The sequence below is a fragment of the Papilio xuthus genome, unplaced genomic scaffold (assembly GCF_000836235.2).
Source record: "Papilio xuthus unplaced genomic scaffold, Pxut_1.1 DF825928.1, whole genome shotgun sequence".
Lineage (NCBI taxonomy): Eukaryota > Metazoa > Arthropoda > Insecta > Lepidoptera > Papilionidae > Papilio > Papilio xuthus.
Genome location: NW_013532721.1, coordinates 8,675,768 through 8,691,144, shown reverse-complemented (window position 1 = coordinate 8,691,144; position 15,377 = coordinate 8,675,768). Strand labels below are relative to the sequence as shown.

The 15,377-nt window shown below is 42.6% G+C and overlaps 3 protein-coding genes across 3 annotated transcripts in view; 2 read left to right on the top strand and 1 right to left on the bottom strand.

The window, feature by feature from the left end:
- Positions 1-7,842, bottom strand: part of vg (transcription factor vestigial) — a 32,130-nt gene extending 24,288 nt beyond the window's left edge. Inside the window, exon 1 of the mRNA XM_013322643.1 lies at positions 7,614-7,842. The gene's annotated coding sequence lies outside the window, so the exon portion shown is untranslated. The remainder of the gene's footprint in view (positions 1-7,613) is intronic.
- LOC106125109 (uncharacterized) lies at positions 2,240-2,677 on the top strand. Its single transcript, XM_013322189.1, has one exon. It carries the CDS (start codon positions 2,240-2,242, stop codon positions 2,675-2,677), a length of 438 nt encoding a protein of 145 aa, XP_013177643.1.
- Positions 7,843-12,014: 4,172 nt separating the features above from the next.
- On the top strand, positions 12,015-15,278 carry LOC106125108 (connector enhancer of kinase suppressor of ras 3-like). Its single transcript, XM_013322188.1, has 7 exons — positions 12,015-12,231; positions 12,307-12,470; positions 13,720-13,895; positions 14,162-14,327; positions 14,410-14,595; positions 14,973-15,175; positions 15,266-15,278. The coding sequence occupies exons 1-7, from the start codon at positions 12,174-12,176 to the stop codon at positions 15,276-15,278; spliced, it is 966 nt and encodes a 321-aa protein (XP_013177642.1). The 5' UTR covers positions 12,015-12,173.
- Positions 15,279-15,377: the final 99 nt, after the last annotated feature.

The window sequence follows — 15,377 nt, the reverse complement described above, 5'->3', positions numbered from 1 at the left end:
GTGGTCGTGTGAGGACGGAGCGCGGCCGGCTGCGGGCCAGGTGGCCGGTGGCCGTGCTCGCGACTCCCCGCATACATAATAGCGACCGTGCGGACGTCGCGCCGCAGTACCTTGGCGCTCACATAATTAAATCAATATTTATTGCTTTTTTACTATTCAATAATCAAATAATAATATTGTATGTAAACAGGCTGCCCACTCTTCTCACTATAAGCCTCAAAACGACTGGCATGTTACAAAAAATCCTACGTCAAGATTTTATAAAAATAAAATAATAAATAGTAATGCTGGGCCTGGGAGCTGGGGGGGGGGCGGTCTATTGTCTGGTCTGTAGTCGTTATCGTGTGGCAATCGTAGGGCCGGGGCCGTGCCGTATGCCGCAGCCAGCCCCGGGCATAGTTCTCACGCGAGCTCTGGTCGCGGCCAAAATAAAAGGTGAGCTTTGCGAGACAGGCGTCCGAGTGGCGAGGGGGCGCGGGACCCGTCGTCCGCGTTGCAAAAAGCCCCGCCTTTGTACCGCCGCGGCCGCAGCCGAGTGCCGCTGTCCATCTTTTGCTCTCTTTCGGACACAGCCGCCGCGCCGCCGCCGCCGCCGATAGCATCGCGTGCTCTACGCCGCCGCTCGCCGGCTATTGTAGGCAGTCGGCACTCGCCTTATATTTTGTATAACGAAATGCTCGTTTGTTGAGAGCGAGTTAAATTCTTTCACACTACGATACGAGTATACAGAAGATATTCTGTGGCAGATATATAGAGCTGTAAATGTTCATATATAGTGCTCTTCGTAAAAATCATAAAATTGTTTTATTTCAGCGGTCATTTTACAGAAGTTCTCAGGCGGCGGGCGCGAAATTAGCTACGAGCGAGGTAAAGTATGGCACTGTACGGCGACACGCACGAAACGAGCAGCGGAGTAGTATTTTTCTTTACATTCCTGCGCGCCGCCCCGCAGGACGCTAATTTTGTGCCCACGGCTTCAACGGGACAAGTAAAATAACGTCAAGTTCAAGAAACGACTACAACGAGCCGCGCCGCATGTCATTTGTATGAGAGTTCACGCGTATCTATAGTAGCCACACTGATCTACATTTCTGTTTAAAACTGGTTTGCTGGTCAAAAGAATATGTTCAATAAAATCATTAAGTCGCCTAATGATTATTCTGTAACTAAAAAATAACTAATAAAGAAATGGCTTATCGTCAGATATGTCAATAAAAGTTAAAACTATGCATTTTGGTATGTTTAGTCTACGACTATACTTTTGTAGTACTTATTTTAGTGATACAAATAAATACTCATACAATCAAAAGTTAAGTCCTCATCCCCTTTTTATAACTGAACCGTAACTAAGGAAAGAGACGATTATGCAAATGAGAACGGTTCCCGATTCTCGTAAAGCGTGATTTGTGGTGGCGGCAGTGTGAGCGCCATCTATTGCATAGCGCCGCACTGCTCGCTCCGTACCGCAACGCACGTAACATTGCGCGGGCGCGGGTGCGGTGCGGCGCGGCGTCTGGTGTGCTAACACCGTGCAGCGCAACAGGCGACGCTATACCTGATATTATCCCGCTTCAATAATTGATTGCTTGTAATAACAAAACAGGTCGATGTCCATTGATGCATTTGTACTGCGACTTTTTGCACTGTTTTATTAGCCTATGTCTTTCTGCTGAATGCTTTTCGAAATCTTTATTCCATAAATAAGTTTTAAAATATAATAGAAATGAAGATTTTACATGTAAAAGTAAATGAGAATGACCTGATGAGATGATAGGAAAGTTTTTAAGCGTGCGGTGTGGCGGGCACAATGCGATAGGCGACAGGCGACAGGCGATAGTCGACGGGCGACATTGTATTTGCGCGCGGCATTGTATCCTGTCTCAAGCCGAGGAAGTAACGTCTTCTTTTCGAGATAGCTAACTTCGGTATAGAATCCTTTAAGAGCTTTGTTTGCTCCACGTTCTCAACATTGATTTAAATTGGAGCTTTAACAATGACATTCCATTATGTTATGAATATAGTATAAGTATTATATATGTTTAGAAAAATCGGTAAACCGGTCTAATTTGAGTAACAATATTGTTGTTAAACAGGTGTTTATAAAAGTGATAATTCACCGTCACAATGACAAAACTTATAAATGCACACTTTTTCTTAAACACACTTGCACTTAGTTAAAATCTGTGAATCCTATGCGGTGTCCCACGGACTTAAATATAATGCACTGAAAAGCGAATTTATGATATTTTGTCCGGATCGCAAGCGCTACAAAAATGTTCCAAACATTTTGCTCTGTGGAACATCATTAAAAAAGGTGGACAAATTTAAGTATTTGGGTCATTGGATCACTGAGGATATGAAAGATAATTTGGATATTGAAAGAGAACGTAGGTCGCTGTCTGTTCGCTGCAACATGTTGGCCCGCAGATTTGCAAAATGTACCGAACATGTTAAGTTAACTCTTTTTAAAGCATACTGCCAATCCTTCTATACCTGCAGTCTGTGGGTTGACTACACGCAGAGAACATACAGAGACCTACGTGTGCAGTACAACAACGCGTTCAGGATGTTGATGGGGCTGCCGCGTTACTGCAGTGCCTCCGGCATGTTCGCGGACTTCGAAAGCGCTGCGCCTCCTTATTGCGGCGAGTGCGTGACAGCCCTAACAGGATCCTGAGCGCCTTGACGGAAAGGTGGGACTCGGCGATGCTGGAGCATTGGATACATTTACATGTAGACTAGCGCATTCTGGCATCGCTGAGGAAACTTCACTTCTTCTTCTTCTTTTTAATTTAAATTGTTTATACTAACATTAGTTTTTTAAGCTATTACTAACCCTAGAATAAGAATATGGATCCATGTTATCTGAGATAAATAAATTATTATTATTATTATTTTTCGCTCCTCACGTTCAGTTTTCATCGCAACGTTTTAAATGTACACGTTTATGTAATGACATTTTGAGTAGATTTTCTTACATTACATATGTAATACAGTTAAAACTGAACGCGCCCCAGATACTGACATTAGAACACAATAGCATGAACTTACAGCACGAGTACCAATAGAGAGGACTCACTTCCTACTTCAATGACGCACACAAAGCTAACAAAACTCCGTCTGTCTGTCTGTCTGTCTGTCAAACCAAAAACATAAATAAATCAAGAATATATAACGATGATAAATGAATTATAGAAATAAGAAAGCATTAGTAACACCGCGCCGTGTGCATGGCATGGCATGATACACCTTGCCTTTGTCCGATCACATTATAACAATTAAACATTTTTTGTGAAGAAGACGGAGGTCTTTTTTTTTCATTTGTTCTCAAAGATAAATCTTAATGTCAACACGGCTTATCTCCGATCTTATTTCGGGTCAAGCTTTTTGTAGCGAGAGCATCTTAACGATTCGTTTATTACTTATTTTTTACAAATGAGTGATTTTACAGTGATACGACCGACAGTGTTGTGCCGTGCCCACAATCACTCGCAGCAGCACGCGTTCTACTGATAATAGTCTGTCTGTATATTAAACAATATCACACTGTGTACATTTCCAGTAGATCGATGTGTGAGGGCGGGGGCAGAGGGGCGCGCTGACCGCAACTCGCCACCACGCTGCGCTGCGCCACTCAACTGATCGCCACACCCCGCCACCTACCACCTTTGTCTAACGATGCTACTGATATTTCCAACTAAATCAACTGTATCATTGTATAAATATAAACAAATCTGCTAACGTTAAGTTGCAGCATCAAGATATGACTCTTTAAAATTAAACTATCTATTTATAATACTTATTTGTTTATTTATTTATTGTAATAGTATTTAGTAATTGTAATTAGTGTTTTAGTGTAATATGTAATGCATTTTGCCGAAATTAGTCAATGAGAAAAGAATAATACAGTGTCCAATCAATATGGCAAATCAGGTCGAGCGAGCGTCTGAACGAAAGGTATACTAAATAAATAAATAGAAGCAGTTGTTTGAGTTTGTTATTATTTAATTACTTGTTTACACTTCAATATATAATATTCATTTGTAAGAAAGGTGACTAGAAGCGAACATTAATGTAATCTATATGTTCACTTCATACGTATTTACAAGAAGTAATGTTTATATGTTAGATACAGGAGCATATTAACGTATAAATATAACTATTAATTGCATGTCGTATGTTCGTTCCCAACGCGAACGTACACCATCGTACACGAGATTGTGATGAAGCTTTAGAGTTGCTGTATCGTCCTTACAGAGACAGTTTGTGCCCTAATAAGATAAGAAATATTTTTATTATATTGGATGTATACATGTGTGATATTTGACATCAACTATATTATAATAATTGTTTAAACTTGTGATGTTAAGACATTGGTATTGGCATTGGCATTGGCATTGGAGCGCAAGCCGGCTTCAGTTTGTAGTAAGTAATTCTTTCATTGTATAAATATAATAAGTTCGATGAATGGTAATGTATTGTTATTGTTTTATTAAAACCTGATTCAAGTCAATGATGTGAGTTGTATAATTGTAGTTAAATGAAATTAAATATACACCTCTGTTCGAGACATATTTGTACAGGAATGCGTAAAATTCAACTTGTGTTACAAGTCCGCGATCCGCCGACATATATGCTTCCGTGAAAACAACGTTACAACTTGTTAAACAAGTTGTTCATTTTAAAAATCAAAGCGCTCAACTGATTGTTGTTGTGTTTATGACACTCCGCGAAATAATGCAAATAGATTGACACCTCACTCGCCAGTTTCTCGGCCGTCTCGGTTGCAAGAGGTCGCAACACAGAAGACAGGCGTGAAGGGGAAGCAATTCCGCGTTTGTCTGATGAGTGTACGTCCCGGAGGCCTAATTTAGTCTTCTTTCCCTTACCACCCTTTTTCTTATAAAGAAAGGATGGGAAGTGGAAGTGGACTTTCCGGAAGAAAGGATGCATGGAAAGGGAAAATATTTTCTTTCTGTGCATCCTCTCCTCCGTCGATTAAAGGTAGGCAACGCGTATGCAATTGCGTATGGCTATGGGCAACGATCACTTCGCTATTTCAGCGATTTCAGGTGGCCGCTCGCTCGTTTGCCACCTTGTAATATAAAAAAATGGATTTTCCCGACACCCGCATAAATATAAACATACTGACATACCAGAGCCGGTAAAATACATTACCCTTATGTTAGACAGGAAAAATTCAGTGAACATTATTGTTCATTTAAAATAATTAACATGAAACAGGTAACACTACAAGTTGATGTAAAATACAACGAGGTTGCCAACTAGGACATACATTTTTTATTTAGTTAATGACATATTTGAGCGTCGAAATAATAAATTAGATCAGCTAAGTGTATCAATATGAAATGCGTGCTGTAAACATATATAATTATTTGATCGTGTTTGAGTTAGGAGAGACGAAGGTGACGGCGCGGCGACGACAAGAACAGTACGAGTACCTCGGAGGATGCCTCGCACTTGCTAACACAATATACTCGTACATATATTATATATATATAAAACATATATAATGAAACATGACATTGATACAAGTACATTTACAGAACACATACTCGTACAACTAAATCTTTTTATTTCTATTTCAAAAATTAATAAACGTAGATATTGTTTTTATTAATTTGTCGATTGAAATAAACATAAATGAATATATCGATAAAAGTGTTAAGTTATTCATTGTTACATTTAAACGATCAGCTTTTCACTAATATTATGTTAATTATATGCGTAGGTTTGTTTATTTTATACATGGAAAACTGGTTAATATAATTATTTTTAACCGGACACGGCACACGGCTCTAATGTTACCACGTTTTAATAAATACTAAAGAAACAAAGCATTTCTAGTTTGTAATAGATATGAACATACGCAAAAAATTGTTGTTTACTTTTAAACAAGCGAACATGCGAAGGTTTGAGTAACTAAATCATGCAAAATGCACATTTTGTACTCACAAAAGTGCGTTTCTTCGCCCTCTTCGTAAGGCCCGATTCCGACGTGCCTAGGACGATAGCAAACATTTCTAGGCATAGGTTTTATAGCTAAGCTACTTCTTATTTTGAAGGTTAATAGTATTATTAGTTTAAAGATACATAAGGATGGAGACTGAAAACATTTCATGAAAGCTAATAAATGAATTGACATTGTAAGATTTCCTACGAGTAGCAGCCGGGAGCGCACGGCCGCCAGCGCGCCGGGCGCCGGACGCCGGACGGCCGCCGGCCAAAATGTGGCCTTGACTTCCCAACATCTTTATCAATAATATAGTGTTTTGTTTATTATCATCAATAATATCAGAGAAATGACATTTGTTATAGATGTGTGTCGGCAGCGCACAGCACTGCAGTGCCGCCCCACCGCGCCGCTCACTTTGTGCGTCTCTGTGCGTCTCTGTGCGTCTCTGTGCGCTCTACTGCGACGCGTACTGTCATATATTACGAAACGTAATGTTATTTACATTTACATTATAATGTAATACCGTTCTTTGTTTGTTCTTCTTAATTATGCATTATTTATATGAAACATTAATGTACGCACGTACATACGTGTATACAGGTACTCGTAAGTAAGGTAACATAGACTTGTTTGAAATCTAATTGGATTTTACATAAGTATCACTTCGGCAGGAGGCAGATACTTGTGATATCGCTTGTACGTGGTTACTTGCACTGCGCTTACGCACCATACTACCAGTACATGTGTACAAGCAGCGTGCAACAACGATGTAGCTATAACTATATTATCAAAAAATGTATTTATTGCTTTTAATAATGTTTTTGGGAGACGTTCTTAAGCGAAATTAATATAGGTTCGAATTCTGATTAGAATCTATTTGCTTTAGTGATAATAATTAAATGAATTTTACTTTAAATACATTGTGAGCATTTAATTAAATTATTATTAGCAATTACTATATCCTATTGACCTGAGAGTCACGCGCGCCGTCGGGTGTTGTTAGCGGGTAGCGGGTAGCGGGTAGAAGGTCGGCACTAACGTAAAACATAGTATATATGTACATGAGGCATTGCTCAGTAAATCATTCAAGTAATCTACATGTATAAGCAATATAATTATCCTTCATCACAAGTTGCTCCAGTATAACACCGCACCTTATTTGTCAAGTGACGCGGACGAGGCGGCCAGTATGCAGCAGCCTGCAGCCATGTACTTGTGTAACAAACATCATTACCAACTATTACATGATGTGTATGTGTATGTGTATGATTCATTTAATACTTTCAATTGTTTATTTGTTTTACAAAAAGTAATTTCTATTCTCTATCGATCTGAACATAAATAAATAAATAACAACTATTATATATTCCTCTCAGTACAACTAAGTAGCCTTACTTTTCTTGCCGACCTTACTTTGTTATCTTATAATATAGATGATATCAATAAAATATACGAGTTTAAGATGAACTACAGTTTTTTGAACCAGTTGTTTTTTCGTAAATGTTTCGTGAAAACACATGTAAGTACTTTTTAAGACAGATGTAGGCTCTTTGAAAAACTTTATGTAACTCTGAATGATCGATTTGACATTAGCCTCTTACGGCCTCGTATGATGCATGCCGGGTGCCGAGCCCACCTTCTAGTGCGGGAGCAGATCGCGACCCCGGCGGCGGCGGTGGTGTCGGCGGCGGAGCGCTGCAGGTCCGGGGTTGTCGGCACGCCCGTACCGGGCGATATGGCACCTCACTCAATAAGTATGTACACACAGCACTGGTCACTCGCGGCTCGCGGACGCTCCCGCTGGTTCGGCTCGGCTCGCCTTAGGTTCGGGAGCAGCGCGTCAAGAATGCATCCGGTGCGGCGCGCCGCGCGAGACTGGCGCGCCAGCCGCGCCGGCCGCGTCATCCGTGCCCGCCGCCATTGGCCGGCCCCGCCCCGAGCCGTCAGGCCTCGCCCCACGCTTCACGCCCCTGTGCACACAGGCACGCAGGGTGTCGCGGCGTCCAGCACGCCTCAACACTCGCCCCTCGCTACTTGCTTCCGAAAACTGTGCTATACGTTGATTGGACTTGTATCAAACAGCCAAGCGCTCAATTATACCTTCTACAATATTGACTGAGAATTAAGTTTGTGGCTATGTGCTATCCAGTAGCAGAGTCGGCGATGCGTGCAAGGCAGAGGTCCAGGCGGAGGCGGAGCACTGCCGCGTCCCGCCCCCTCCCCCCGCGCGCGACTCTCGCGATCATTTACTCCAACAACTCAGTTAACTCGACATCAATTGTAATCCAATTGTTTTGTACAATATAATGGGTTTCAAGTTAAATGAAGTGTTTCAGGTAGTTGTGAGGTAAAGCTACCTACAGCTCAGCTCATACACATCTCTACTGGAATTACTTACAATAAGATGCTGTGTTGTTTATATTTTTTATAATGCATTTTATTATTCAACTTTGGTACAATTAAATTATAAAAGGTCAGGTAATGGTTAGAAGGTAAACAAAGAATATATTTAATGTTTATATACTCTTGTCTTTATCAAATCATATCTTTGCCTAAGAAACAAACATCGTAGCCTGACTAAGTTTCAATTCTCTTTTAGCGATAAAGAACCTTTATAATTTCATTAGAAAAAGCGGTGTTTATTTATGTAAATGTTTTGTAAGTTTAATAATTAGCCTAATAATTTAAATTCTATCCGAACACAGCATCTATTTGACGCGGACCAAGTCGCGAGCAATTGGTAGCACCTAATTTATATTTTAAATAAGATGAAGATTTATCATTTGGCACACACACTCGTCAGACTGTACGTGGAATTACTTACGCTGGAGGCGTGTCTTTGTGTGGTCGTGGTGATGCGCTTGCTTCGCCCGAGCTGGACATTCCTGCAGCAATGACATGCTGTTGCCCATTCAACCATGATTCAAGAATTGCCTATTTATCGTCTACGTCTAAACGAAGGAATTCATTCATGTCCATTTAAAAATGCTAATCTTGTGTTGGTTGTGTTCAATGTCAACTTTCACATGTAAACATAACACCTGAAATTTTATATAGTGCGAAGTTCCAAGCGCACTCACCTCGCTGGGCATTCTGTGTGTCCGCGTGTCCCCGCTCTCAGCCGCAATGTCCGCACCGCTATAATGTCACTATGACATCCACTGATCACCGCATACTGCACGCTGCTCGATGACTTAACATTTCTTTAACTGACTGTTGAACCTTTTGTATCATGCATTAACATTGAATAAATGAACTTGCGTGTTGCTTCTGATAGGTTTACAACATGTAAGCGACAGTGTTTAATTAAAATAAATATAATGACATCGACATACTTCACAACATGAGGACCTCAAGAAAATGAAATATAAAGCGATGTACGACAAGCTTTCCTATATTCTTCGACTCTTGTGTACCTTGTCAGTCGTCAGTCGTCAGTCGTCAGTCGTCAGTCGTCAGTCGTCAGTCGTCAGTCGTCAGTCGTCAGTCATCAGTCGCCGTATGTACGTATGTAGGTACCTATAAGCAAAGAACATATCTGAGCGCAACCAACATCAAATCAAATACAAATGTTAAAAATCTTTTAAATTTTTTACGCGATTATTTAAATTTCTAGTCGCTGTGAGTGGTAAGTTAAAGTAGGGACACGTTCCCGGGTGAAAACTTAACGAAAAGACAGACATCGGTGTTACTTTCACAAAATAACCGTTAAAACGTAAAAGTTGCTGCAACCTGCCCCGTCACAAAGGTGGTGGGGTGTGCGCGATCACTCACCCCGGGGGGCGGCGCTCACCCCGGGGTGCGCACTCAACCCCTCTCGCTACAAGTATTCGCCGCTTTGTCAACTCATTTGTGCTTAATGTTGCAAGGAATACAAAATTAAGACGTAACAATTTACAAAAGGGAAGCTTGTCTAAGTATAAAACACATATTGTTATTTATTTATTTATGTTTCTTTGTATCCACCTGTTTGCAGATTAGTGCATAGTTATCTTTGAATGTGCCACATTTACCTTTGTTACTTGTATTACAAGCAGCTTTGGCTAAACATTACATAAGTCATTATAAATAGTGGGTTCGAAAGATTCTGAAGCTTGAAGAAAAATACAACAGCTGTAGATCTGGTGCACGAACGGTCCGACTCCCCCGGTGCAATACCATGACCACACAGAAGACAGGCGTCAAGTGGAAGCGTTTCGTATAATGAGTGTGGGCGACGGAGGTCTAATGTTAGTCTTCTATCCCTTCCCACCCTTTAGTTTTATGGAGTAGACGAATCAAAGGAACAGGAAATATTCTCTTTCTGTGCGGAGGAAGAGCTCCATCAATTATTGCTTTGCTCTTTCGGAGCATTCAGTTGGCCGCTTACTCGTCTTCCACGTTGACTTTCCCAACGTAAAGGGCACCATCTGGTGGAGCAGCAGTGAGCACGCACGCCGCCGCTTCGCCTCCGATATAATGCGAATTATAAAATAGGTACATATTATTTAATACGTATGAATAATTTCTTCTAAGTTAGAAGGTATACATAATTTTTTTTAATGTAACAGTAGTCTAAGTACCATTAACCTTGACTTATAAATGATCTAACGAAAATGTCGGTTGTAGCCTCCATACATCTCTATGCGTCCTAGTTATACAACGTCGTTCTATTTTTGAAAGTTCTAGGCATCAATTTTCTTTATTTTTTTACGAGTTATAAATAAAAGGTTTAATAAGTTGTGCATGTAGACGCATATCCGACAAAGCTGGCATCGAGCTGTGAGGCTGGTGAGTGCGGCGGGTTGCTGCCTGCTCGCTCCTCGCTCCTCGCTCCTCGCTTCTCACTCCTCGCTATTACATATTCGTACACAGAATGTGAAGAACGCGCTCCGCTCTCCGAAAGGCATCAATCGCCCTCGCGCTCGCCGCGCCGGGATTACTTACTTAGCTAATGACTTCAAATTCTTCACCTGAATGCTAAGCAATAAACATAAAATAGTCGTCTAGCCGTGTTGCGCCTAGGTCGATGTCGATGTGTATCGGCAAATTTTATTGGACGAGTTTTCAAATAGTTTTCCTGATGGAACTGGAACGACATCATTACGGCTGCGGCCGCGGAATTATATTAAAAATGTTTGGTTATGCATGACATGCAGCAGAGGTATTGCGGAAGCGAGTTACTGAATGTGAATGTGTGGGAAGACTTCGTCGTGACCTCAGATTGCAGATGCGTGAGGTCCATTCGATATACGTCTATCCCGACAGAACCAAAAACCATGATACGCACTAAGAAATGCAGATCTAAAAATCTTTAGATACACCTTTAGGAGCATATTTACAAATGTATGCTACAAATGTATAATTATGTTGTAAGGTGGCCAACGAGCATGAGCAGAGCGTCGGTGGCTCAGGAGTTAAACACATGACTTGAAATCTGCAGGTCCTGGGTTTGAATCCCGCCATGTACCAATGTGTTCTTAGATTTTCGATTTACATGTGAACATTTATCCGACGTTCTTACTGTGAAGGAAAACATCGTGATGCAACTAGCATATATCTGAGAAGAAATTCAAAGATATGTGTGAAGTCAACCAAACAGCAGTGGACCAGCGTGGTTGGTTATGGCCTAGTCAATCCTAACTTATAGTAGGCTCCGAGCCCCTTTGTGGGGACACATAGTGAGCTGATGACGAAAGGCAAAACAGCATATTAGCCAGAATCAATAACCTTTCCCTACACTTGAATAAAGCTAGGTTAGAAAACATAAAAATAGATCTAGAAGCTAATTCATGTTTTTTTTTCTAAATTCCGACTAACATAACTAAATAGCCTATTATCTATTGTAAAAAGCGCCATCTAGCGAGCTGCCAGTAATCATCAATTATTTGAAGCCATAGATATCATATAGTTTATAATAAAGCAAAATCCAATTATTTTCCTTAATTCCGCATAGAGTGAATCTTTTATTAAACAACAACAATAACGTTAAACATATTACACTAATTATGAAGGCCTAAATTTTTTAACAAGATCAGTTAGGATAATGTGTTTTTTAAAGTGGCAATGTCATTTTACAGGACAGGATTTGACTTTGACAGAATTGACAATAAACATCGATGCCGTTCTGTCGGCTGATAATATTTTGTAAAGCGATTTGTATTGTTATGAAAATGTGCTGTGATATAACTAATAGTAATCAATCAAGTTAGTCAAAATGGGAAGTTTAAACATAGCAGAGTGGTCACCGGACCAGGTGATGGATTGGCTGTCCGGTTTGTACATTAAATAGTGTTTTTGATTGAATTGTTTTCGCTTGGTGAGTCACAGTGTGCGTGCGTTGTGCGCAGGGCTGGGGCCCACGGTGGCGGGCTACGTGCCGGCGCTTCGCCAGCGCGGCCTGGACGGCGCCAAGCTGCTCACCCTACGATGTGATGATCTCGAATACCTCGGAATTCACGTTATCGGGCACCAGGAGCTGCTGCTCGAAGCAGTCGAACACTTGCGGAACTTTGTATGTAACACTTGATGCACTTGAATTCACACATTAACATTTTAGTTGAGTTTTTTTTCCTTATTATAAAACATTTAAAACCATTTGGTGTTTAAAGAAAATTAAAATATTTTGTATTCTAGTTCTATATTAATTGGTGAACATTAATAGTAGTATATGCACTCGTTGTATTGTAGTTTTTGTTGCAATTTGTGTATGAATGTGAATATAAGTTTACTATTTAATGGCTCACACTGATTATAATATTATTCTGTAACACACAGCGTAGCATACCTTCACAAAGTATCATTTACATATATTGTAAGCTCTTATTTAAAAAAAATTGTAATTAAAAAAAGTAGACATTATGGAGAAAGGTAAAAGATATTAGTTAACAACTTAGCAGCATTTATCATTTCTCCCCTCTTTTAAGCAAATTAATATATATTTTTTAATATGCAAATAATTAGCTAACCACAATTGCAGTTCTAAAGTCTGTAAACAACTGTGATTATGATAATGTATTGAGCGGTACATACATGTAAATAGTAGCACCGAGTTTAAATACGAAGAAATATGGTTGACTTTCAAAAGCTATGGCTTAATGGTTTGTATGGTTGTGAGCACATGCTGTATGACTGGTAACTGAACGTAAACTAACTTTTGTAAATGGTGATTCGTCTTGTGAAATGTGATAAATTGTCGTAGAGGAATGACACTCATTGTGCGGTGTGTACAGATAACTTGATAAAGTTTATTATTAAAATGAGAAGAAAAAAAAATTGAGTGAGTTGAATTAAACACACATTTTTTTAATAAAAGCTGGCTAGTTAGCAAGCGGCTATGTGAATTCAGTGAAATAGTAAAGCGACCACAGCTCATAGACATCTGCAATTGCAGATGCATTGGCTACCTTTAATTTACATAGAAAAGGGTGCACGGAAGGAAAACATAATTACAATATGACTTAAACAATTCAATATTTTAAAAATTTATGGTTGTTGCTTATATGCCACCCTCCTGCATGTTCAAGAGAACAGACTGTTTTGTGAGTTTCCATGAAAAATGTGCACTTTTGGTACAAATATAATATGTTGGCTTGGAATTGGACTCAAAGGTATACTTGGTATGGAATATAATTTTTTTCACTTTGTTTACTTTTAATAATGAAGAGGTAAAGTGTGCTGTACCTGTACACAACTGCGACGAGAATGTTGTGCATGGATACTGCAGTTAGAGTAGTGCGTGTGTGTGTGGGGTGGTGTTGCAGCAGTACGAGGTGTCGCGCGAGTGCGTGCAGCAGCTGGCGCTGCGCGTGTCGGGCGCGGCCACGTCGCTGGCTCGCGCGCTGCGGCACGCGGCGGACGCGCGCCTCGAGACGCACTCGCTGGCGGACGTGGCGCGCACCGTGCACGCCGTCAAGCCGCTCGTCTGCTGGCTCGACAGGCATGCATACTTCTCTTGCGCAATAAATTCTTTATACGCACTACATGCCCGCTTTTATGATGGTAACGAGAGTGGGGATACCTTATTCCATGAACAGAATTTTGATAATGATACGAGTTTTTCACGCGCCGATAGAAATGTAAATCGGTGAATGTAAATAAATAAATATTAAAATGAAACTACACATCAATACACATACTAAACAATGGAGAACAATGATAGTTAGTTTACCGGTAAGTGTAATGTGAAGTGTCATGCGGGCGCAGGTGGGCGGGCACGGGCGCGGCGCTGGGCGAGCGCAAGGCGGCGCTGCTGAAGCTGGCGCTGGAGGCGGCCACGTGCGCGCAGCGCGACCGCTTCGCCGAGCAGCCCGCGCGCGCCGTCGCCGCCGCCGCCGCCGCCGCCGCGCAGCTCGCAGACTACATCATACAGGTGCAGCATCCGGCACCCGGCACCCGGCACGCACCCGCTAGCGCACGTTCACACTCACCGACACCGGCCGCTGCTTCCGCAGGACGTGTCGGACCCGATGATCCTGCAGCCGGCCTCGCTGGACACGGTGACGCTGCGGCAGGGCGCGCGCGCTCTCGGCTTCGAGGTGCTGCCCTCCTTCTGCGGCCACCACCAGCTCGCCCACATCCGCTTCGGCTCGCCCGCGCACGCTTCGGGCGCCGTGCACGACGGCGACGAGATCGTGCAGGTCCTAGCGCACCCCAGCGCACCACGTCCCCGCCTCAGACCTCACGCCCTACGCCCCACGCCCCACGCTCCACGCCCCACGCTCCACGCCCCACGTCTCATGACCCACGCCCCGAGCCCCGAGCCCCTCACTATATAGGCGAGCACTAAGAAAGGATTCTTCCAAAATCTTCATCTAAAACAATATTTTAAAAATTTTGTGGAGAAAGAAATTATGATTAAACATAAAAATAGATTTATAAAAACGGCGGAATAGTCGAACCCGGCGGCCGCTCGGGGAAGGAACACCAATACGATTTTATACGATCGTTTCCATGATTCGAAAGGATTCGATGGAGATATCGGGGTGGTATTGTAATCGTATGGTACATGTCGCAGGTGGGCGCGCAGTGCGTCATCGGGTGGAGCGGCGAGGCGGTGGAGCAGCTCTGCGCGCGCACCGCCGCCGCGGCGCCCGCCGGGGAGCTGCCGCTGCGTCTGCGTCGTCGCGGCGCCGCCCGCCTCGCCCGCACCCCCCCGCTGCACGCCCCGCGCCGCGCCCGCCGCCGCCTGCCTCCCGCCGCCGACCTGCTCGCGCACAGGTGCCCTCCGCACCGCCACCCCCGGCAACACCCCCGACAACACCGGGATTGTTCAAACTATAAAGTTTATTTTTCAGGTACGAGTTGAAGGTCCCCGCGATGATCGGCGGCGAGGAGCGCGGGAGGGGCGCGGAGGGCGCGGAGGCGGGCAGACAGAGGGGCGCGGCCGAGGCGGGTGAGGAGCGGGGCGGCGCGGAGCGGG

Coding starts and splice junctions, on each gene's coding strand:
- LOC106125108 (XM_013322188.1), top strand. CDS start 12,174: ATGGGAAGTTTAAACATAGCAGAGTGGTCACCGGACCAGGTGATGGAT. Junction 12,471..13,719: donor TCGAACACTTGCGGAACTTT/GTATGTAACACT, acceptor GTGGTGTTGCAG/CAGTACGAGGTGTCGCGCGA. Junction 14,328..14,409: donor TCGCAGACTACATCATACAG/GTGCAGCATCCG, acceptor CTGCTTCCGCAG/GACGTGTCGGACCCGATGAT.
- LOC106125109 (XM_013322189.1), top strand. CDS start 2,240: ATGATATTTTGTCCGGATCGCAAGCGCTACAAAAATGTTCCAAACATT.